This window comes from Triturus cristatus, chromosome 5_2, assembly GCF_964204655.1.
Source record: "Triturus cristatus chromosome 5_2, aTriCri1.1, whole genome shotgun sequence".
Classification (NCBI taxonomy): domain Eukaryota; kingdom Metazoa; phylum Chordata; class Amphibia; order Caudata; family Salamandridae; genus Triturus; species Triturus cristatus.
Window position 1 is genome coordinate 293699791 of NC_140588.1, and position 26154 is coordinate 293725944.

At 43.0% G+C, this 26154-nt stretch overlaps 1 protein-coding gene across 2 annotated transcripts in view; it reads right to left on the minus strand.

Moving 5' to 3' along the window:
- The window catches only part of CDKAL1 (CDKAL1 threonylcarbamoyladenosine tRNA methylthiotransferase), a 2121425-nt gene that overhangs the window by 1659925 nt on the left and 435346 nt on the right, over positions 1-26154 (minus strand). For both annotated transcript variants that reach the window (XM_085607048.1, XM_085607049.1), the window contains exon 4: positions 12637-12721. In XM_085607048.1, coding sequence (XP_085463174.1) covers positions 12637-12721 — 85 coding nt within the window. The remainder of the gene's footprint in view (positions 1-12636; positions 12722-26154) is intronic.

Here is a 26154-nt window from a genome sequence, read left to right on the forward strand (position 1 = left end):
AATACAAAAAGAACAATTGATGGGCAGAACACAGAACAATGTCAGTACAGAGATCTGGGCCTAAATCCATCATTTTTTTGCTCACCATGACATTCCAGTTTGGACACAGCCATATGCAATTCAGTCTTGACCGTGCACCCAATGGGGAAAGTCCAGCCCGAACTGCCAGGCCAGGTCCTCCCTGGACTGGAAACAAGCATCCTAGGACTGGTTTCGGGGTTTCACCCCTCATAAGCCAGGATAGCTTGACTCCAGTGGCATGGAGAGCATGGGACCCACGTCTGGGAATACCAGTCCCACTCGGGGTGACAAATGCGAATTGCATATGGCTGAGTTCAAACTGGGGTGGCGTCGTGGGCAAAAGAACGATGGATTTAACCCGGATCTCTTGACTGGGGGAAAAAGTTTGAATCATTCAGCATTCTGTCCATCATTTGTTGCAGTTACGCCAGACTCAGGAAGACATACCACATGATCCGACGATCAACGTGAACTTCTGTCTACTGGCTCACCGGATACAGATTCCTACTCACCGCATGGCTGCTGTCGTGCCCCCAGGCATGCCAAACCACAGCTCCAGTGAGAGCGAGTAATACTGATTGCTGAGCTATGGCGCCTCGGAGAGAATTTGTGCTAACTAAAAGAGCTACAGCAGAGGGGCACTGACTTTTAAAAATCGATCTTGGAACTTCTCAGACTTGTACTTTCTAGCGGGCCAAACATGTATGAACGCTGCATGTGAATGGGGAATAACCACCGCCTTAGACAGGAAAGTTGGACGGAAGGAATTCTCATAACAACGCTAGAGTACCCACCTTACAAAGCCTGTGTGTATTTCACTTTCATATATAAAGGGTACCTTTTCCATTTATTACAGTTGTTGGGTGTATTTTGAGTTGCAAGTCTGTGTGCACCTTACACCTAACTTCCTCGAGAAGCTTTGGACTGCTCAACCCCACGCTACCACTGAGAGTCAAGTCCTAAAGCGGTAGAACTTTGCCCAGTTGCTCAGGATCCATAGTAAGTTAGGACCCGGCACAACAGGAGTAAAAGGCCTCAACCACCACAGATGAGCCCAGTAGTTCCTGCCCATTGGCCCACTGAAAGAGGTTCTGACACTTGATATTGGTCAACTGCCCTTTTATTGCTACATCTACCATGGAGTAGATAGTTGCATTACTGTGCCCCAAAGTCAGAAATGTTTTATGAAAGTTCAGGATCTTCAATAGCATAGCCTCATCACAGCCCAAATTTAATACAATGTATTTCACCTGAAAAAAGCCTGTGTAGAATAGTGTTTTTAATATTTGCTCCCACCACTGACATTCAGCTAACATCTGCTCCAGAGGCGAAAGAGTTAACACAAATGAGAACAGTATACCGTTCTATTTTAGACAGTGCATTTTGTTCCAACAACCCAAAACACACCAGTCCATAAAAAATGGAAGCGATCCAATTTGGAGAAAGAAAATAGCAAACAGTACACACTGCTCTAAAATTCTGCTTACTGGGTGAGTCCATGGCATGGGTTCTGCCATGCATGTCATTATGTACGCTTTAAAAGACAATCTGCCAAGGTCTGTTCTTCGGACTGGGAACTGCGTGTCCTAATCCATTATCTGAGTTGTAATGCGAGGGCTGCCTGCTCGCTGCTTGTGTTCCAAAGCCGCACAGCTGGATAACGTTTGTGCAGCATCCTGAAGGCAAGTAAGACACAGAGCTCAGCAAGTCCCTCTGTAAAAGACCTTTTATTACATAGCATTGCTAACCCTAGCCCTTGGTGGATGTGAGGACCCTTGAAAAGCTCTAATAATATTATGACTGCAATACAATAAATTACACAGATACTCTTGCAGGATAAAATGTTGCAAGTTTAATAATTACACAGGTTGGGTCAGATCCAGGTGCCAGGGGTGAGTTCAGGGAACGGCTAACACCCATCCTGATAAAGAGGCCCAGCCTGGCAGGGGTGGGTGTCAGCTGTTCTAGACTCCCTAGAGAAACCCACTTTGGCTGTCCCCCTACCCTCCCTTCATGAGACATGGCCATCTTCACCTACTGTGGCCCCATGTGCACAGCTACCTCCCCTCCTATTTAGCAGGAGAGCTACACTAAGATGAATCCCCTCTATTCAGCCCTGCGTGCGACAAGGCCATCTGTAATTCATCAGTTGGAAGGGCAAGGCCTTAACTGACTTTGCCAAAAGTTGTGCCAGCTTCTACGCTGCCATGTCTCATCCACGTGCCAGGCCTGCTCCATTTCTACCCATGCACATCATCTCACAATCCTTGAAGCCAACTATGGGAGTACTATGCCCCGCAGGGTCACCTATGTCGAATATATTGTGCTGCCTCTGCACACCATGCGTCGCTTCTGAACATATTAACGGGTCTTTATAAGAGACTGCTTTTTTTCATAAGCGTCACAACGACCTCAAGCTTTCAAAGATAACGGTTTCATATTCATAGACTGCCACCCATCTCCCCAAAACAGCTGCTTTATTGATTATAAATCTACCCATTCCCAGGGATTTAGCATAGTTCGGATTTGTTCTTCTGTCGGCCACCGGCAGGCAGACTTAGGCATCATAGGTCATGGGTCCATACTTGGGCAAGAGTGTGAGCATTTTTGTTGGTTCGGTTTTGTTGGATCATGGCTCAAAACACAAAGTTTGAGTGCACACTGTTTTTTCCCTCATAAATGCCACAAATATAGTGTGCCGTTTACTGGTTACACATGTTGGTTTGAACCATCCTAGTCCTACACCTGTAAACGCTGAGAACATTTTGACAAGCAAGCGCCATCCATGACCACCTACGAGGTGCAGGGCAATTGTGGGACGTCAAATCAATTACTTGTCTCGTTGTCCCTACTAAAAGCCCATTCTGGCAAATATATTTCAGTGCGGAGCTGAAATCTGGACTTTCCACTGCAAATATGCTCTCATTGGCATGTAAAAAGGCAGTTGTTATTTGAAATAGGAAGCAAAATATTTAAGAACATAAATGTTAATACGATTTTGCAATAATTTGGAGAAGAAGGGAGGGTGCAATTTGTACATTTCAAGAGAGCTCCACAATTATGTGGCCAAGATGAGCGCCATATTTTCTGAAAGAAGGTTTGTTGAAAAATCTGCACAGATAGGGCAGGATGACTTGACCGATCTTAGAACTGCTGTAAATTCAGACTGCATTAAGCTACAATTTAGTTAGTAATTTAGAGACTTCTAATAGCTGTACAAAATAAATTGAAGCCAGGCAGCAATGAGCCTGCTCATTGCTCGTCGAAGGAGCTGCAGCTCCTATTAGCTGTTGGATCCGAGGTCTTGCTATAGCAGGTAAAAGAGACACACATAGTTTAGACTTGATCTCTTTATACCAAAAAGGTTTGGTTCAATTGCTGCAGGATAGCCTTTAAGCTTGTTCATTGCAGAGGTAATGCCCTATTGCAGTTGGCTAGCAGGATCAAGATTAGGGCAATTACTGAGAGACCAGAACACCTAAAATGAGTTTCAATCGCCGATTTTTATCTTTGGAGAAAATCGGGAAGAGACTAGTATGTAGGTAGATGTCCACAGTAAACTAGATTTGGGTGTTAGGCAAAGCACCACATACAACATGAATGATGGATTACAGCATTGGGGTAAGGAAACAATAGAGGCCCCTAGCCTACAACTGGGTCAAGTTACTGCAGATCTGCTATTAGGACACTGTACACAACTGGCGACCCTGCAAGTGTGTTGGAGCACGGATCAGCATTGACCCCTTCATAGCACTTGACTAGCCTTTGCAGTACTAGCGGCAAGACTTTGTTTGGGCATCTGATGCCCATACAGGTGCCAGGCATCACACTGGAAGGTAATTAGGAATAGAAGTGTGAATCGGAGAATTTTGAAATATCTCTCCTTATTCAATGCATTTGGTTTTAATCCAAGCAGAAGGTGAGTTTTGGAAATTCCTTAAATTTTGTGATCTTCAAATTCCAGTCTGAGCGACCCTATGGCTAGATGGTTGATGGGCAGAGATCTCCAACGCCTGGAAGACTAATAGAGGTGAGGTTAAATACTTTAGTAAAATAGTCCAGATTATAGCAATAGTGTGACTGTACATTGCCTTGAACTCCCCTTCACTGGAAGACACTGGCGTAATATCTAGGAAGGATAGGATTAGGTTGTCTTAGACCAAAGATGAGCAGTGTGGTTTTGGACCATGCAATTTGCCAAGGGACTTCTCTGGTAGGCACATGTTCAGACATTTGAAGTAATCAAAGGAAGAGGACACTACAGAGTGTTTCAGAGCAATTTGTTGGGGGAGGAATAAAAATAGCCTGTAGAATTCATTTCTAGTGTTGGCAATCACTTACTGAAGAAAACAAATCAAAATATGGTAAGATGGTAACTGACGCATGAGTTCCTGGAGGGAAATCAGGCATTTCCTGAAGCCTGGTCTGATGAGTCAGTGTGTGCGCTGTTTTTTGGGCTGTTTGTCGGCTTGTTTTATTGTCAACTGGGCCTAGTATTTACTGCGGATTTCCATGACGTTAAAACAAATATTGTCTGCAGCGAGCTCCAGTCCATGCAGTCTCCCATATCTGGCAAAACACCTTTATTATACGCCTTCACAAGTTCAAAACTGTCCCAATCTGCAAACATGGGATTGAATCACAATGCTGTAATCCAGTGTACTCACAAACTCACCCTTTCTCCGATTAGCAATTGTTCCATGCATCCGACCCGGTCAGCTGGTACATAGGTTCTAGGCATTCCTGACCCATGTTATTGATTACAGAGGCCTCTTACTTAACTTCATATTACAAAAAACATGTTCCTTGCTCTATGTTAGTAGGTAATCTGTCCCTCCCACCATATCCTTAGGCCATACTCTTTCTCCTCGGATCATGCAGAATGTTGCATCCTTATATGGAACTGGAAGAATTTATTTGTTTGTGGTAAAGCGCACTATCGCGCAAGGGTATCCTGGCGCTGAAAGAACACTTTCTATATAGAACCATTTACACTCCTGTCCCCATGTCCCTATGTCTCACTCACTCTTATTCTCACATTTCTTCCCCATCTCCCCGTTCCTAGTCAGTGCTCACAAACCTCTCACCAACCTCCTCCTCCACTAAAGTCAATTATGTTGCTTGCTGAAGATTCTTAAAATAGGCACACGTTTTTATCCACAGGTTACGCAACATTAATAGTTCATCAAGAATGACCCCACGTAATTATTTAACGTTTGCTGGCGATCAAGCGCTCTTGTGGTTTTCATCTCTGCTGCTTTCCAAAACTCGGTCTTAGTCAACGCTGATAAGCCTATCTGATGGCTACACGGCATGCAAAATGCAAGGGCACTTGATTAATTCATCAAAAACAGTGCACGGTCTGATGACCAGGCACTGCTAGGATTTTAGGCTTATGAGATAACTGTGCGGCCAGCAGAGCAGAATAACTCTCCTTACATAATTGCATATTCAGTGATAAGCGGAACCTCTATCATTAATAACAAATATGTGTACGTCTATCTTTAAAGAAGCTGTGCTTTCCATCCCACACCTTTTTGTATCGCCTCCTGAAACATGCAAAAAAGCAAGGTTCTCCTTCTATATATATATTTTTTTTTTAGAGTTGTATTTCTCCTGGAACCCCTTTTTTAAGTGAGTTCTGACACAGCTGGCAGCCTCAGGTAGGAGGTTTGATTACTACTACTCACGTCTCTCTCCTTGCTAGAATTACATAAACGCTTGTGGAGAGAAGTGGTTTGAGAACAGGAACCAAGCTTAGAGTGTACAAGGTAGAGGTACTCACAGAATGGGTAACTGTAAAGACACAGACTTAAAAGTACAACATCACATGAACCCTGCCATAAAAGCACACTACTGCCTACATCTGGAGAAGAGGATGCCATTCTAAGTCATCTGAAATATTCGTAAGGTAACAGGTAGGAGGGGGTTAGGGTCCCCACAGAAGCCCCCTTTATTCTCGCTATGGTTGCATCATACCTTGGCTTGCATAAACTAGTTAAAACACAAGATCAGAATTTGGGGTAGAGGACCCCTGGCATATCCACTTCCATAACACACCAAATCAACAGTTTTTAAGGAGGAAGCGGAAAACTCTCTTGCTCATACAGTTCTTCAGCAGCCAACAATCATGTATGGGTTTCAGTTGTAAGTTATGCGGGATCGGTGCGGCCTATCACATCTCCACACAATTCAAACTGTCCTGACCAACTGCTGTCACTAGCTGTTGCAACTGAAATCACAGTTTGTTCGTAAAAATGTAGACTCAAAGATCCTGGATTCAGGAGGTAGTGGCGCATGCCAACTTGTTAGACTTCAAGCATTTGCCATAAGACGTACGAATTCACCAGAATTCTGCCACAGAGCCTCTTGGAACACGAGGCATTGCCATTCGATATCCAGCTGCAGCCAACCAAGTTAACCACCATCTCCACTTCATTGTAACACATGAGTAAGGTTTGCATGAGGTACATTCTGTATTACAGTGAAGAGCTTGAGACTCACTTCCTTTACTAGGTCCGAAGATGTTCTACTAAGACACCATAGATTTACGACTGAGTAATGCTATTAGTCTAGTTCATATCTTATGAATGGGTCTAAGTTACACCCCTTGCTCACTAGGAGACTTAGGGACACTGGCTCCTACCTCATGCTGCACTTCTGCAAAACAAGCACCCCCCTTTATGATTCATAGATTATAATTATGACCTAATAGTATTGAAACAGCAAAGACCTATCCTCCTTGCCTGACCACAAGATGGCCGCCACTGTTGACCTCACCACGATTTAATTTGACTCCTGGACAATCAAACAACTGGTCATCTACCAGACCTTGATCTTAGCCCTCAACCGACCTGGATCCTGCACACCCTTCAGGAAACTTAACCGACCTGGATCCTGCACACCCTTCAGGACACTTACCCTGTGAACTTTGCCTCGACCGCTGAGACCTTGCTACCTGACCGATGCCCGGTGGAGCTACCCCGATAGCTATAGGGGAGATGGACTGTGGATTCCCTCTTAGGCCGTCACCTACCCAGCCGGACATTGGGCAGACCTTTCTTCGTCTCTCCTGCCGTTATCTTCCCCCTACACCCTTCCATCTTACCCCTATCCGACCTGGATCCTGCACACTCTTCAGGACTTTTACCCTGTGAACTTTCCCTCGACCGCTGAGACCTTACTATCTGACCGTTGCCCGGTGGAGCTACCCCGATAGCTATAGGGGAGATGGACTGTGGATTCCCTCCTAGGCCGTCACCTACCCAGCCGGACATTGGGCAGACCTTCCTTCCTCTCTCCTGCCGTTATCTCCCTCCTTCCACCTACACCCTTCCCCCTTACCCCTATCCGCCCTATTTATCCTTCCTCCATACTATTTAAATGTTTTGTTTACCCGATGTAACCTGTAACTGTTTTTAACTGTGTAATAATGTAATTCCTAATGTTAAGCGCTCTGATACCCACGGGTCTAGCCAGCGCTTCTAGTAACTGAGGTAACATGTAACTGATGTAATTTTGTAATTTCTGTGGAACCTTATGTAAAGCGCTCTGATACCTCCGGGTCTAGCCAGCGCTATATAAAACTCTCAAAATGAAAATAAAATAAATGAAAACGTTTAAAATCTCCATCATGCACACATGCATCCCATCTGCCTCGGAAACTTTCTGGAGTTGCCACAAGCTGAAAAATGTGGCTCTATATTAAATAAGAAAAGAAAAAATTCAAACTTCACTTATTTTAAACATTACTTTTCTACCCAACATGGTCGTTCCAATTTTTCTCTTCTCGTGACTGGTGTAACATGGGATTTCTTTTTTTATAAAATTCCACTACCATGGCAAAAAAAACGACACCTATTAATCTAAAAAAGACTGGTAGGTCCTAATAATATATCAGATATTCGATTGTTATAGTTACTAAGATTTAAATGCTGGATTGTAGTGGGGATCTTTGAAAAATGATTTAGCAAAAATGTTTAGAAACATTTTTTTCCCCAAAAAAAAAAAAAATGTAACCTCTTACTAGGGGGCATGTTTCATCGTAGTGCTTTTTTGCCAGCACCAAATGGTGCTAGGCGGGCTCATCCAGCGGTTTTACATGAACGTTTTGTGGGAATAAAACTGCACTGAGGCAAGAAAACTATTATGATTTGTTCATACAAGTTTAAAAACGAGGTAGGAATGGAATTTATTGTATTTAGTGTATTTATTATAACTCCCTCACTGCCACTGTCGACATGTTACAGCTATCTTACAGTGTTTATCTACAGCTACACTATTCTATATCCTATACCAAAAGAATTTCTTTTAAGTGGTACAGCAAAGTATTGATCAATGCCCTATCTGTCATCCATTATCCCAATGTCCAGAACAATATCGAGTAAAAACATTGGACAGGGAAAGAAAGAATGGTATCATGACAATAACTCTTGCTGCTCTTTGGCGGCTCTGTAGCATTATTTCCCATTTTAGTTACCATCCACCAAGCTAAAACACCACGGATGCATCAAATTCACTGCAGGCCTGTCATTCTGCAAAATAAACAAGCACTTGCTACTATACTAATCAGAAATCAGATCCCCCATTATGGGACGCTACCAGTCCTCTTTAGGCTTACTGGTATGCGAAGGAGGTGTTAATGGTGATGCTCTATACACCCCTCTCTCTCCCCAACCTGCCGCGTCATAAGTGCCCTTCACTAGTTGAGTACTCTCCCTGCTCTACCCACCCACCCTAAAAGGCACAATGCCTGCCGGAGCTGGAGACCAAACTGTTCCAGGCAGTGCAACGTGCTTCGCGCTTGGCCAGGCGCTGGGCGCCCACCAAGCCCTGGCAGGCATGGACCCTGTGACCTGCACATGGGAGCTCTTAATTATTCCACCTTGCTCGGAAAGACTGGTTTTCTGCTCCAGAAACCGAGGAGGCGAGTCTGCTTGGAGCGTGTGCATGGCAGCGCTCCAGTCAGCCTCCCAATCTCTGCCCTCTGCCCCCTCCCTTCCCATGCCAGCTGCTGGATAACGCAGCCAAACAGGATTTCAGCGACTTAGACGCGCATGCGCGCCACTAAAAATAAATTTCAGAAACGGCTTGTCATCGGAGTGGTGAAGCTCATCCATAATTAAGGAGTGCCTTGTCGTGTATTTACACCAGAAACACACAATGCTGATCCATTCAATTGTCTGTTTAGTCTCCAGCCCACAATGTTTGGATGTATTCGGGAAACCCTGCGAGTGGGGCGTCACAAGGCAGGGGCAACTTTCCACAGCATGGGCATAAATTGCCTTGCAGTCCCTGAGTAGCACGACCCCGCCATGTTGTGAATTTCCATCGCAGACCACGCGCTCTTGTTGTGGGAGCGCTGAAGTAATTAGTGGAAGGAGTATTAGCGTGCAAGAGCGGTGTTGCGTCACAATTCAAGATGCTTTAACGCCCTCAGGTCAACCTCCTACACTACGCTTTCCAGTAAAATGTGCGCCTATGTTGTGGGGTGGTGTTTCTTTTAGGAACAGTAAACCAAATGCGAAAGTCCAACTCCAAGCGCCCAACTAAGCCGGGGAAGCCTCGGGAGGAGACGTCCACGGCGCCCGAAGCACTCTGTTGACGCACACACGGCCCACTTCCCCTCCTCCAGGCCAAAAACTGATGAGCTCAGCACATTCAGACCTGCGGCTGTGTCTACTCTGGAGACATCCAACCGCACTCCGCTTTCCTCCAAATACAAGCAAAACATTACATGGCACGCGAAGTTAAACAGGAGCGTTGGTGATCAAGGATGCGTCGTGACCTTTGGTGTAGGGTCTAAGAGGTCAAGCCCGGAGTCAGTAGGTGAGGCATCCGATCTGAAAGGGGGCAGGGGCTTGGAGTGTTTACCTACCCACCACACGAATACATTTTATCTAACACAACCACTCAAATGGTACATTATTTGTAGGCCCGTGTGAAATTTATATAGAGAGACACAACTAGGGTAATTTCGTGTTCACCCTTGCGCAAAATTCGCAAAAATGTGCCATTCCGGCATGTTGTGTAATTACTCTGCCGTTCATGGCAAATTATAGCGCAGGTGCATGGAAATAATTAGGGGTGGGCGGAATTTGCGACATTAACTTTCGCAAATTATCGCGAAAATGTTTTAAATTATCGCAAACAAGCGGAAATATCGCGAAAATGCGGAAGTTTTTTTCCTGCATGTTCGCGAGATTTTCTGCATGGTTGCGGGTCGTCAACTTACCCATCTGGTTGCTTGCGGGCGCGGCCATCTTGTTTTGAGTTGTCTCGCGGTGCATGATCGCGAGAAGAAAGACATGATCGCGCGACGCATGACGTCACTGCGGGCGCGAACTGTCGCGAGACAGCGCAAATGGCTGAAAACAATACAACATCTCATGGAGAACGCGACCGGATCAAGAAAACTTGTCGGCGAACGCAGGGATTCAGGTAAGGCGATCGCGCGCGCGCGTGAATGTATTATTTTACAGAAACAAATTATCGACAACCTGCGGAAACCGGAAATTGAAATTTTCGCGCTCTCCGCGGAACGCGAAAATGTCAAATTATCGCAATTTCCGCGAACGGAACGAAATTTTCGCCCAGCCATAGAAATAATGCGATCCAGAATGAGTGAATGTTGTTCACTACAATTGTGTTTTTGTATGCTATTTTTTTTTAGAGCTTGATGCACCCTTGCACTAAATATTGCAGCCAAGACGCATTTCGAGATAAAATACAGTGCTAAATGACGCATTTGTGGTTCGCATAATCCACGTGACCCCCCCCCCCCCCAATTCCGTGTAATTATGCATGTGAATTTCGCGCACAGACAATAATTAGGCCTGTTTTCGAAGTAGTTTGGATTGATAGTGATAGTCTTTGGAGAAGACTGATGAATAACCAGTGAATAGATAACTGTGTTAAACCTTATAGCATTTAAAGGTCACTTTATAAATTGATATACAATCGTATGCAAAAAAAAACAGGGCAACACAGCAAACTTTGAAGCTCAATGGCACAGTAACAATGTAATCACAACATTACTATGTAAAGGTACCTTTCCAAGAGTGGGGAGATTTGACCCCAAGAAATGTCTAAAAGAATAAATAGCAAAGGGCAGTGGCAGCCAGACAGCCGTCAAACATCATAGGGAACTCGTGCCAACCCCAAAAGCAGCATTCGCTGCTCCAGCACATGGCTGCTGGTGAAGAGGGAGATGCTGAGAGGTATGTGGAGAGATAGGAAAGCTCGAAGATGGGAGAGAAACATGGCTACAAATGGAGTGACAGATACATAATGGAGTTCAGAGAGTAATGGGGATGCAAAGAGGAGGCATTGAAGCTAGAAAAAAGGGGCAAGACCATAAGGATGAAATAGGAAGAAGTGTGAGTAATCAGGGTGGTACCCAGATTTTGCTTCTATGGTCCACAAGAAGGAGAGATCAGATGTGGGTGGAGTAGAATGGGGAAGGAAGGCAGCATCTACAGCACAATGCAAATAGTGCTACTTTATATCATTGTGTCTGAATGTCAGGTTTGTTGGTTTTAGAAAGGGACACCTCAGCATTTGAGGTAAGACTATAGGAAACGGTGGACATCTACAGGAACGAGCAGCAGAAACACAAACCTGAAACAGGTGGTATAATAGACTCTTCAAATCAAAATAAAAGCACAGAGTTTCTTGAAGCTGCCAGAGGAAGGACATTTGGAGGGAGGAGCTGTTCTACTGTTTCGATCCACCATGAAAGGAACACGATAACATTTACAGTTTATTGCAACACCCAGCAAAGCAATGCAACTACACAATTCCCCTCCAGTTTCCATTCAATGGTTGGTCTTAATGGGCAGTGCAAGCTGTCTGGTGCAAAAAAAAATACATTGTCAGCTTATTGCAGTATTAAACTGGGCTTAAAGCAGTCCATTAATTACCATTGGTGGGCTTTATTGCCACTTTCATTTTCTTGCGTCTTATTCAATAGCCATCTTGCACTGGTCCCTCTCCTGGAGCATAGCCTCTTTACTTGTGTCCTTTCACTACTTTTTTCTTTGCTGCCTAAACACTCATTAAGCGAGCATGTGTTTTCCAGCGACATCCCTCATGTGTTTCTATTGCCCCTGTACTCCATATTGCTTTCCCTGCACTGTTGCCTTCCTTGTGTGCTTCTTCCACAGCCTATGTTGCAGCCTCCATCCAATGCTTCGCCCCTGTCCCAAGCTGCTCCCTCCCTCGTGCCCCCACACACACACCTGTTGCTTTCCCCAAGCCTGCTCCCCATGCCCACTCCTCTGCTGCCCACCTCTGCTTTTCCTTTTAAATATATATATATTTTTTAAGAGGGGAATAAACAGAATGAACGGATTATATTGCATGACATACTTGGAGTCGATACATATTTAAATAACCCACCTAACGTTGATAGGACACATTACAGCATTAATGACAGAAGCGCACTTTGAGATTGGATCGAAGGCATGTAGGCGGCATCGTAAAATTCAAGCTCACACGTCTGGCCTGCGCCACATCCAGAAAACATGAACTTTCCCTGAAAGGCAGGCCCTTAACGCCCAAACCATTAAACTGATATATGTTCTGAAGCTCCACCGCTCAAAAAGCCGGACTTACTTAATGGAGTTCCTGAAGTGGTCTTCCGCTGGGCTTTTCACAGTACAGCTGTTCAGCAGCCACAAATCCGCCTGTGCAGGGTTCTCTGCAAAGAGAAAATGATAATGTAGGTATTAATGAAAAAGGTACCAGCTTGGCCATGTTTTTACACCCTCTGCAAGCTGGGTCTTCTAATCTAGTTCAAACCTTGGACACTAAATTACACCGCATAGCACGGTCAATAGTTACAGCCTACTTTACGTTTACAAAAATTGAGGTGCCAAAATTCCTCATCAATCAAAATGGAGCAGGGCCAAAAAACACCTTTTCGAAAATATCTGAATCTGTTTTTAACAGAAGAAACATTTATCTTTAAAATAAATTAACATTCTAGACCGTCATTAGGAGTGACCTTAACACACAACAAATAATTCAGGACCCACTATCACTACCATTAACAGGGGTCACAATAACTCAGGGGTGCAGAGACAGTGAGTAGCCCGAGTGAAACCCTAAGGTCCCACTAAGAAATGGTGAAGTACAGGGTGAACCAGTAATTTCGGGTCCAATTTGCCCAGAAACCCCCCATTATTCCACGTAGTTTTGGACTGTTTTGAATAGCTGAATTATCCGCGGGAAACAAGACAGTTCGATGGTGTTTCCACAGGCCTCTTAGTTCCGATGAGTCCATTAACTTGTTACCTGGCCCACCCATTAAAGGGCCACTTGTAGTGAGGACCATGGACAAAGAGTGGGTTATAATAATTTTGTATAGTGCTAATTTTTACTACACTTTTTTGCACAGTACACAGAGCCTCTGAAAGTACCATAAAAGTAAGACAAACCTATGGATATTCTGTGTATAAAAACATTAACAATGAATGCTTGATCCTTGGAGTACTGAAAGAATACTTCTCTTGAAGCACACAGCCCCAGAACCCCGGGGGAATATGACCCATTACTACTCGAGTCATTACATCGCCTGGCATTACAACGCAGTCGTTACAACAACAGCGTTGTTACCACGCAATGCCATTACTACGCAAGTCATTACATCGACTTGCAGTAGATGGCACACAGCCCTAGGACCCGGGTGGGAGGGGGGGGGATAGTACACAGTCCTAGGACCCGGGTGGGGGGGCGGGGGGGGAGAATACACAGCCCTAGGTCCTCAGAGGAGGGGGGTAGTACACAATCGTAGGTGCCGGGGGGGGGGGGGGGGGGGGGGAGTTCATAAGGCCTAGGTCTCTGGGGGGGGGGGGGGGGGGGGGAGAGTACACAGCCCTTTGTCCCACCTGGAAGGGGGGGACCCAGTCCTAGCTTCCACCGGGGGGGGGGGGGGGGGTACCCAGCCCTAGGTCCCACCGGTAGGAGTGGGTTACACAGCCCTAGGTTCATCGGAGGGAGGTTCAGAGCCCTAGGTCTTAGAGCACAGCTTTCTTGAAGAAAAACCTTGGTGCACCTCAAGTGGGTTCCTTTGGTTGTCGCGTCCACTGGAGGAAAAACTCAGTGTAGTCCAGAAAATGGTTAAAGGGCAGAATGGCAAAGATATGCAGCTGGCTTTTACCTCAACATCATCCTATGGCAACGATAACAATCATTTTAGTACAAATTTAATTTTTGCCACTAGTGGAGAGCTCTCACAAGCTTTAAAAATTGAAAGAGTAATTACATTGTGTTGCACACTCCTCCTGTGACTTCTCTCTCTGTATAAAGAACCATTTGTTAAAAAAATGCAGGTGCAATAAATTTATTGTGCTTTATTAAGAAGTCAAAGTGCTAAAATAGCAGTGTATACTAATATTCTGCAGCATGAGGTTCTCGCACTGTTGTGCAAATGGGGCTGTGGAGATGGTTTCCCCAGACAACGAGAATTTGGCAGAAAAGGCTAGGCCTCACCTAAGGGTTCCCCTTGACCTTGCACAACAGAATCTGCAGTCAGATCCCCATCCTTCCATCTAACAAAAGGCAGTGCTGCAAAAAGTCTAATCAGCAGCACCTTTCTAACAAAGTCTTCATAGAATTTAAAAGGAGCCCTCTCACCTCAGTGTATGGAACCCCGCTCACAGGAATGCAGGCCATACACTTACACTATTTGGTAAGCTGTCTGCACCTTCAGTCTTGTGTCATGTCAAACCAGAGACATCCTAGATGAATCTCACTGTGCTATATAGTACTGTGAGTGACACTTGAGTATGAACATTAGTAGACATCCACTCCAGCATTTCAGAAACTTCTTTAAATTTTTATTTCCAGCTATTACTTTACCCTACCAAAGGCTGATCAGCTCTTCTTACTGAAGCAGTGGTCTAGTGATAGCCTAGCAATGGACAGACAGTTCAATGGATTCTAGTGCTGGTCAACCGTATCTAATATTGCACTATCTTCACATGCAAAATAATGTTTGTTTTTACAGTCTCGCAGCCTCACATTGCATGATATCTCAAAGAAAGCCCTCTGTGTTCCTAAAATCAGACCTAAAAGGCCGATCTTTACTTTAAAAAATCTGATGGTAAACTCTTCTCTTTTTTTTCCCTTTGAAATGGCTCTTTTTCCCTTCCATCCTCTTTCTCTCTGAGCACAACCGCATATAGTCAGATGCAAGTTTGCCTTAATCTCAATATATTTCTGCAAATTGCCCACAACTCATTTTAAAGATCACAACCTCTCCTTTTTGGAAAGTGATACACTTGCAACCTAACACGATCTAATCACCCGTAGCTCATCTGTTAACCCACGAAACATCTGCATGAACTCACATGTCCCCCTTTTCCCACTAATGATCACACCTAACTTCTACTACTTTAATCCACACCAAATAACGGAAGTGAATGCATAGAAAGGTTTGCTTCAGTGCACAAGACTAATCCCAATAACCAACAACAACCATAAACACTGGCCAGACCACTGACCTTGGGTCCCGGAGCAGCATCCTGCCTGGACTAAAGAATTTCAATGTCTCATCAAAAGTAGTAGGCGCCATATAAATGCAATTATATTTTAAATTATCTTGTTGACTCAGGAAGGGAGGAATGGCGATGGCATGAAAAGGAAGGATCCATTCCTCTTTAGACCCAGTAAGAAGTTCACAAGCCTAGTCATGTCAAAGGTCAAGAAGCAGAACAATCAGAACAGAGTGGATGGACAGCATTGTGCAAATGCAGTCCTTTTTTAAAATCATTCCCCATACACACGTAACAGGGGCTATCACCATGGGAGGTAACAAAAGGAGACAAGGAGGGACTAAGGAGGGACTACTAAGCCTTTTGACCAATGAACAGCCACAGTTTACAGTGGACAATGACACAAGCCAATGAAAAATGTGGGTGGAGAGTTGGCGGAACTTCATGTCCCTACCTCAATACAGCAAGCCTTGCAGAGTAGCGAATGCGCTGCCCAGGCTCGACTTAAAAGGGGGATTCTGGCAGGCGTAGAAAAATACATTTGGTTGCAAACTTAAGTTAATGACCAAAACTACATTTGTGAATATGTCACCATGTCTTTCGGTTCTACAATTTTCAACTAGCCCTCTAGATTACAAATGGGGTGGCAGTGATTCTGATACCAAGGGACTAAAAGTTATCCAAAAGAATTATCTGACACTAGAAATCAGTTGGGTAACCTAGGCACACCCTTATGAGTGCTTGGAAAAAGGGAATCACCTAGCGCAGTGGTTCTTAACCTATGGTCCTGAGACCCCTGGTGTTCCACAATAGCCCTCATGGAGCTTTCGACCGCTTAGAAAATTAAAGAACATTAGCAGATTAATAAAGTACACATAAATGAAGGAGCAAAATGTAAAAGTGAAAATTGTAAAACTTTCTGTAAACGTGAAGCAATTGTAAATTGGAGACTAAAAATTAACTTAGTATCCTTGGATTGATTTGTGGGAGCACTACAAGTGCATCAAACCAAATATAGTATGGACGAAAGGTGACCTCAATTGGATTTAGAAAAGGCTCCAACCGTCCCATTAAAATTTCATCATTTCTTTATTTGATGAAAGTACGTTTTCATATTACTATGTATTGTTCTGCCGTTCAAATCATCGACATTTCTTAGGCTGGGGTCCCCAGATTCCAATATTGACTCAGTGGGGTTCCCCGGATTCCAATAATGATTCATCAGGGGTCCTCGGATTCCAGTAATGATGAAGTGGGACTCAAAAGGTTAAGAACCATTGACCTAAGGGCCTTTCCTAAAAAGGGCAAAGGCCCTCACTTACCAAGGTGGCATTCTTCTTTATTAGGCCACTCTTCTCAGTGATAATTCAAAGGCGTTTTGCTCATAACAGTGTACTTAGGTTGCCAAACTGATCTCCAGTGACCGGTACTTCTGTGGATTACTACATATTCTAGGGAGCACGTAATAAGCATTTGTTTCCTCCTTCTTCCTGTTAGGTGTATTGAGGTCGAGGGACTACCCTTCTAAGTAAATTATCACTGTGCTGTGGGCCCTACTCTTTAGAATACTGTGTTTATTTTCAGCATATTTAGGTGAAGGTATAAAGCCAAGATTAGATGTGAAGTATCATAATTCCATGGCCAAAACACCCAATTCCGTTGTTGGCCCACCCCAATGACTTGCCCGTCTTGTTTGGGGTCCTGTCAATGTTTTTTATTGAGAAAGAAGCTGAATACACTAACTGTAATTAACTTCTTTCTAAGCTCCCCAATATTTAATTTACTGGGAAAAAGACACAAGTTGACGGAGAGACCTTTTCTTAGGTTCAAGTGGCAGTAGGTGGTTACTGGGCACTATACACGGTGGAGATTGAGCTTTATCATTGCTGTTTTAGGACTTTAGTATTTTTCATTCTATCTGGATAGTGGCGGTGCTCAGCTTGTAAACACGTCTCTCAAAAGTGGTAATAGTGAGCAGTTACCGCTTACTCAAGGAGGTGGTAAATGGGGTTTGAACTCAAATGCAGTATAAACAGTATTCATACTGGATAAGCTCAATATCCAGCTGATACCCTATAAGACTTGGAGAAATTTCAGTGAAGGACTGTGAAGATATGGGATAGTGAAGATATGGGAAAGTAAAGATATGGGACAGTGGAGGATGTGGTAAGAAGACACGGAAGATATACAGGGAGTACAGAGACAGGAAGTGGAAGAGAGCTGGGTTTGAAGAGTGATGGTGAAACAAACAGAGGCACTGGCTGCAGTTGCACAGGCTGTTTTTCAGAGTAGCTGTGTGGTTTTGTAGAATGGCAATATGACATAGTGAATGCTTAAATTAAACATGAAAACATTACACATTCTCCCTGCAATGTCACTTCCCTTCCAAACAAAAACTATCACTTCCATTGAAAGATTTCCATAGGACCCCATGTCACAAAAGACACGCTGGTCCAGTCCGGAGTCTTCTTTTTCCAAACACTTGCAATCAGGTGGTATAGTCCAACTGTGGACAGTCAAGGGAATCAAGGCAAACTTTCACAATCCCATTGTGCTGTGAAATAAAAGCCCTGGAATGGCGCACCGATGCAGGTGCCTTGTCACCAGGGTCAAAACAGCCAGATCTTGGGTTTTGTTTGCTAGGACTTTTACACCCACTTATTGTAATGAGAACATTGAAACTATGTGCTGCAGCACGTAAACTGCTGATGAGGATAGATACACACACACATTATACCTACTGGCAATTGCAGTAGGTAGTTCTAGATAGTACCTGGTTTTCATAGAAAGTGCGGTTTTTGTTTTGCTAATAATGTTGTCACCGTTTGACTAATCTTCATGTAATGTTCAAAACTAGTTTGCCACTCACTTAAGGGGTGATTCATCAAGTGGGAGCCGGGGGGGGGTCCTAAAACATGCTTTCCCCATGCAGTCTCCTATAGGGATTTTAGATACGACTTCAGCTCGAACCATTGGGCTGAATTACACTGCTTTGGCGGTTGAATTAACTTATGGTAATTAAATATTACTTTTGGTTAAAAAAAACTAGAAATTCACTGAAAAAAAACAAAGGTTACAGGGACGTTATAACTAGGAAACAAAATTTTTTCAAAACAAGAAATTCACACACACTCACAAAAAGTTCGAGACCTTATAGTTAGGTTCAGATTTTACACACACAAAACCATAGAAATTCAGCAGTTATAGTTCTCTCATGTAACTATAACACTTGCTTTAAGGTAACTATAACTTGTGCACTCGCCATGCACTGCTAATGACCCTACATATTATATCACTCATAACATCTTCTATGACATCATTGATAATATCACTGCAACATTTGCTGTAAAATTATTGGTGAGAAAACTGTGCATGGCGCGGGAGCGAGTTATAGTTACCTTAGGGCACGAGTTATAGTTACTTGAGATAACTTTCTATAACTACTGAATTTCTATGGTTTTGTGTGTGTAAAATCTGAACCTAACTAAAACGTCCCTTTAACCTTTGGTTTTTAAGTGTGTGTTTTTTTATGTGATTGTGTATATATATATCTATATACATGTAGATATATATACAAAACTTGTTTTTATGCATTCACATAAAATGGTCACAATCTCCGGTTGTAAGTGGCCCCAACAGCTTTATAAATGGGCCCCTTGCATTACCCCTTAAAAATCATGTGTAGAGACACCACTGTTAGTAGGGGAATACGTACAAGAGCCATTGCAGTTCTGGGTTTTTAATTCTGTCATGCTGTGATGACTTGGGTAACTTGGCTAGTTTTCCAGGATTTGTACATACGTGGATTTCTAAGTTACAAACTTGGCTATAAAGCACACTTGCTTCAAGATAACACTTCACATATGTATACATTACCTTAACAGTCCTTTTTGTGCAACTACAATTATATGTGGATATTTTAACAAAGAAAAGCTTTGATTGTGGTGTAAACAATGCTACGTGCTGTGTTTACTTTAACTACGAAGCCCCGGTGCTATAAATGCTTAATTAAGGACATTACAAAACAAGCATTGACCGAGCCAGTAGGTCTGACTATGGCTGCCAGCTTTTAGGCTTTTGTCAAGGATTGCTTTGTTTTGTCATGTTATAAAACTTCATTGCCAACAAAAAAACATTGCTAAAGACGAAAATATGTTTTTGGTATCAAAAAACACATATTGCAATAGTAGTCCCTGGCACAGAAGGGAACTAATTTGTGTGTAGATATGCTCCTTGTTAAAAAGCAGAATTCCGCCATTCACAGTGCTCCATGCTGTAGTGGGCGGAAGAAAAATGTGAATGATACAATCACACAAGTCAACGATGAGGGAGATATCTAGATCTAGATATATAAAAATATATCCTTTTTTAGCAAAATCAAGATGTCTTGGTAAATGTCAGGCCTAAAAAGGAAAATAAATCTGCACTTCCAGACTACACACACACTTTTGCACTGAAATGATTAAAGAAACGCAATGTCTGAACATTACTATCAAATTACCTACTCTCTTGCTCAATCAGTAAATCTACGTTTCATCAGTCAAACCTAACCAAAAAAAATGGGAAAATAGTTGGGATAGCCAGGGCGGGAAAGGTTTGTGGGTAATGCACACTGACACCTGTATGGAGAACCACGTGTAATGCAAGCAGGTTTCCAATCAGCTGACCTAACCTCCAGCAGATCCAAATCTCTAGTTAGTAAATTAAGTTTTAACATCCACGAACAAGAACCAGGAGAACTGTAAGCTAAGAAATAAATGGCACGGTAGGAAAACAATGAAGGGCCAATACAAACACAGGTGCAGCGGATCCTTCATATTCAGGAAGTAAAATAAGGAATTTTTCGTGTAAGTGAGGGATTGGAGAACTGCTTCTTCTTTACCAACTTGACAAAATAAGAAATTGCATACTTTATAACTCTAATATAAAAATAGAAGGACTGTTCTTCAGAACAAAAATACGCTTTCACAAAATGGACATGTAAGTTCATTCAAGTCATCAGACTCCGTGGTTATATAAATACTATGTTATTGCTCTTTCCAGGGTGTTCTGCTGTTTGTTCAAGACCATAAGCAAATATGGTCTCTTCTTTAGTTCAGATTTCAAGCTCTTCAATTTGCAGCACTTTGTTGGCAGCGTTGATTTTTTTTTTTTGCATGCGGGTACTAGAATTATTTGGGAAAGGTGTTATTTTTCTTCTCTAGCAAGCTAAGGAAACCGATGTGTTAATTGCTATTTTTTTTCATATCTGGCTGTTTTGGCGTTCAGGGATCATTTTGGGACAAATTTAATTAAGACTCATTTAGAGGAACATGACTGACAGTCCTAGCGCGAAGGAGAGGAATTCGACAGCGCTGTCCTAGGTCAACAAACAAAACATACTCGTTGTATCCCTCTTTGTAGAACCCCGGCATCAAAATGAGGGAGAATCAAAGCATAAAATTGATTTAATTTGGGTAGAGAATAAACTCAGCATGTTAGCATTCCACCATAATTCTAACCCTGGGAAAACCAGCATATTATCTGTCCTGCTGTTATAGCTATAGCAATGACTAAGGCTCTCTGGTATTAAAATTAATTTAACTTAATCTGAACTGTTGGTCTTTTCCACATCAATGACAGATATGAATGTCGGTAAGGTTATCTTAGTCTTTACATGCATTATACAGAAATTGAAATATGTGGGGGCGAAAATAACATGGAATTGGAGAACTGCTTTCTGTGAACCTTCCATCAATGTTAAACCATGCAAGAACTGAAGCAAATGTTACATACCCTCCTGGCAGGGCAAGATAGAAGTGATGAATCCGATTTTTCCAGTTTATTGGTAACATTTGCAGAGGTGGCTAAGGTTGTCCAGGAAAACACTAATGCCCGGAAAAGTCAAGGAGGAGTGGGACTGACAGGTTAAAATACTGTGAAGCAGTCCAATTTAGAATCGCACCCGAATGGCCCAATAGTGCCTCCGATAAAAAATGGGGCTTCGTGGCTTAAGGAATTGACGGAAAAAAGCCGTGGGATCGAACTTGGATGAAAAAGTGAAAAAAAAGTCCCCAGACAATATAATCTGTACATCTACTTCGTAACAAAAAGCATAATAGATGTTTGGGACATATTCACAACTACAAGGACGTGACTGTGTCCCTGTTCCAATACACAAGAATATGTGACAACTTTTCAGCAAGATGGAAAGAGGGGTCATTTCAGGTCAGGGGTAGAGTGAGGACGTAGGACTATCTCAGATGGTAGAATGGTATGTATAAAATCCTACTGAGAATATAAGGCAGGAAGCAAGAGAGGATGAGATTCACCTGTGATCTCACAGCAGATATATTGTTTCCCCTTAGACACTGTTTCACACCATGTCCCAGTAGGCAGACCAACCAGTCACATTAAAAAACAAAAAGTCCAAAACACAGCACTCAAACTAGATCACAGACTAAAATGTAGAACTTCTGACTTCTAGGTAATGTATAACTGGGCTTATTCACTGCAAAGAGCAGAATCACATTCACAATTATCTGTTGCATGTCCCTTTCTAAACTCGTGAAGCAAAACCATCCCCAGTAATAGGCCTCTATGCATATGTGCTCCATACCACCTCAGACTACGTAGGCAAGTGAGATAGACGCTTAAGGTTCAGGGTCTTCTAAGCACTGGAAAAGCACTCTGCTGCAAATATCCCACACTTTATTCTGGAATGCCCTCAGGACCATCCTAATCTCAAGATGGATTCTAAGGAAAACCTGCTGATCACAGGTGCGCTCCTGCCAGGCATCTGCAATCACTGACTTTGTCTACCCACCAGTGCATGAAATACATTTAACTATTCTTTCTCAGCTGGAACTTTCTATATCCAAGCATTAAGAAGCTTGACCAAACTATGACACAATTATTGGGCCGCAAGCAGATGAACTCAAATGCACCTTAAGACAATTTCATTTGCAATTTGCACTGTACAAGCAAAATACATAATTAGGAAAACAGTAAAGCAAAAAAGTCGAGATAACGAAAATCAACCTAAACTTCATAATAAAATGTTGGGTGGTAGTTTAAGTTGTTAACCACTGAGAATGGTTATGTAGGGCATTCATTGCATTATGTTTTTTGATTATTTTCTGTCTGCATCATTACTGCTAGGCCACATCTCCACTGAAGGGAAACACGAGCAACCTCAGGAAAGGTTTCAGTCTTACTTGGTTCAAGAGAGATCTACGGAATGAGTTGGTAGGCACAGTGAGCTCAGAAGACCTATCTAGACAGATCCCTACAAACCAGGAAGATTCAGTGTGGAATTGCTCATGTTTAGGTGCAGAAAGAAAGTGCCCTAGCAAATCAGTTAGCTATCTTTAAGACAGGTTCAGGGCGGATTTGGATACAGAATGTTCCCTTCACAATGGCATAGATGTGCTAAAACAAAATAGAATGAAACCCAGTAGAAATAAATTACCAAGGGTTATGGAGTGGTGGCTCAAACATTCCATCCATCTACTTTTGTGTGTAGTGAAAGAGTCATGTGTAGATGTGTGCTCAAAATTAAGCTAGAGTCCCTAACTACTGCTCTCGGACGACGCACATTTGTGGTTACTAGTGCTCCTGTGGACGTGGCGTAGCAGCCCATACCTAAGAGAAGCTGTGCATTCTGAGCAAAAATTAAAAAAAAAAAAAAAAAATGACATTCTACTCAAGAGACCTTCCAGTGGTTCAAAAGCAGTGGCTCAAACATTTCCATCCAGCCCTTATAGGGTTTATCGGATTTCCAGCTCTGTTGGAAAAAGGATATACAAACTGATCAAGGGAAGAGCTTCGAAAACATTAGGCATTGAGTAGGGCGCAAGAGGATCCTTATGTGAAGCATAAATATTCCATGCTCTTGAGGGAACTGAAATGAGCCCATTAGTCCCTTGTGTATTGGCTGGGTCAAGGTGAAGTCTTGAATTATGAAGCACATTTTCAATATTTCCACATGGGGGGATGGTCGTGAGTAGGTCCAGGCCTGAAATGCTAATACCTGCAAGTCTCACCCAACTGAAGATATATCGACCAATAACAGTGGCAATTGGCCCAATTGTTCTGCAACATAGCCAGATAACACCATATCATGAGCTCTGCAAAGTAACATAGGTCCACAACTTTTCTGCATAGCAGAACAGAAAGCCACCCCGGTTATATATTTAGAAATCCCACTAGCATAGTGCTGAGCAGCAATACACTGGTAACCTACAGGAAAGGAAAGAATAATAATAGAGTTACAATTTAATCAACCTGTTGTGCATTTTTGCAAGCACAGTCAACACAGCCATTACAACATGGGAATTAAAATGGATAGCCCTAGACTGCGTTGACAACAATTGGCCACCAATGTAGGCAGATATAAAACAATTTCGCCTTTTTCTTTCCGAATAGCGTGATTAGTGATTGATCTGGAAGGACGGAGAATAGGTCTCCAATTCCTCTCTCCCCTGATCGCCAACGAGTACTCTTTTAACAACCAGATGAAGACCACGGACAGAAGCATGGGAAAAGCATCTGCACTGTCTGCTGAAAAGGTAGGAGCAGCGCTCACTGGGTATAAGCAGTGATCTTGTGTTTGGTGGCTGACCAACACTGGGTCAGATGAAGGGATTAAACCTATTCACACTATGAAAGTCCCCTGGTAAACCTTTGTGCATGGAATTATAAACAAGAACACCCTGAAGTCAGATATGTGAGATTATCACTGCAAAACTGGCATAGGAAACATATGTTACTTATTGCTGTAGGAACAGTCACATCCAGGGGCCGTATTACTTATTGGGCACAGAGTCTCTGTCTGCCCTGTTGTACACCTTCATTGGCTTTGCCAGGTGCTAATAAAGACCGGGTGCGTAATTATACAAACAAAACTCTGCATAGACAAACTCACGTATGTGACAGATGATGACAGATGAACCAGCAGTTCCAAACCACCAGTCCGTCAGTCAGGCTGATTCTGAAAAACAGGTTAAGTACAGCACTGTGATTGCACCTAGTCGCGAAGAAGGACTGTGTGGTGCCTGGGAATACTGTGTTTCCGCCAAAAACACACCACTGGGGGGGGGATTGCAGGGGGTAACTTTGATTGTGCGCCACTTTCTATGTGGCTTTTATTCAAGCCAAGACCTACCCTCCCGTGGGCGTGTGCTGAGGTCAAAGGAAAATTGCTGCCTGCATGAAGGACTCCAAGCCCCACAACATACCGCGGGGGATTGACCTCAGCACACGCCCACGGGAGGGTGGGTCTTGGCTTGAATAAAACCGCTAATGAATGATGCAGGCTTCATGTGTGGTTTTTGCGCCCAGGAAGAAGGGGCTCCGGCCCTGAAACGCGTTGGCAATTTGAAAATTAAACAGCAGAGTTGGAAGGAGAAGCCGCGTGATACTGCTGGAAGGCATAGCACTGTCGAGTGATCCCTCAATGCTACAGGGCATTTTGTTTATCTCATATATATATATATATATATATATATATATATATATATATATATATTTATATATATATATACTAACTGAAAAGAGATCTTATATATGGACAATTGTGAAGGGGCCAAGTGAGAATAAACATTAATATTTTTGGTGAAAAATTCGCATTTAATGGGGATGTTGTGAATAGACAGTACGGACTAGGTTGGCCACATAATTATGAATTGCTTGTTAAGGGCAGGGATTTTCTTTTTGCTATAATATTCCTACCCACTATACTTGAAGAGGGGTTGCTCATTCCTATATTTCGTTGCATCACCCACATTCGCTCTCAAAGGAGACCATAAACACATGCCATTAGATGGTCAAATGATAAAGGACATAAATGACCGAGGATAGTCCCAGGCTTTTTCCTCCTGTAGGGGCAGAAATTAGATCTTTAAAAGATTTACCTTTTCTTTCTTTTCTTTGGGAGCTTGATCTTCAGAGCAGCATACCAGAATTCATACAGTTAGTCTGGCTGCAGTATTTTAGTCCAGGTGAATGAAGTAAAGTTGATTGTTTTTGCTGGCAAAGAATACAGCTGATATTCTGGACAGGAATAGGAGATTGTTCCCACCACAAAGTGTTGGTGGAATGTCCTGAGCACTAATCCAATCTGGCATCATTCGAATCTCCGGGGAATCCTCGCTTTTGACCTCATCACTAGCGGTAATCAACTGTCCTACTGCGCATAGAGTTTGGTTTAGTGCATGGCACGTGCTTGACTGTACATCTGTCTGCTCAGAGTAGGTTTGCGGTTGAGAAGAGGGAAGATTAGATTTCCTGTGAAACAGTGTGCACCCAGCAAATTCATTTAGTTCCACTAACAACATCTTGCTTGAGAAATCCATTCCTAACACTTTTTCCCAAGTGCCTCAAGGCGATTCAATATGCTGTGTTGCTCCAAACTAGATTTTAAAAAAATGATGGTGCAAGCACCATTTTAACAGACTTGCAGGTATCACATTCCTATCAGCTTCCAACCATCGCGTCTATCAAATTGTTCCTTCTGTAGAGGAGACTTTCTCCATCAATTTTCAATCAATAACGAGTGCTTCAATAATTTCTTTTTAACTGCAAGGCAACAGACTGTAAAGTATCACTTACTCTGACTAGGTCTCTAATCCAAAAAGAAAAGCGAGTTAAATGCCTT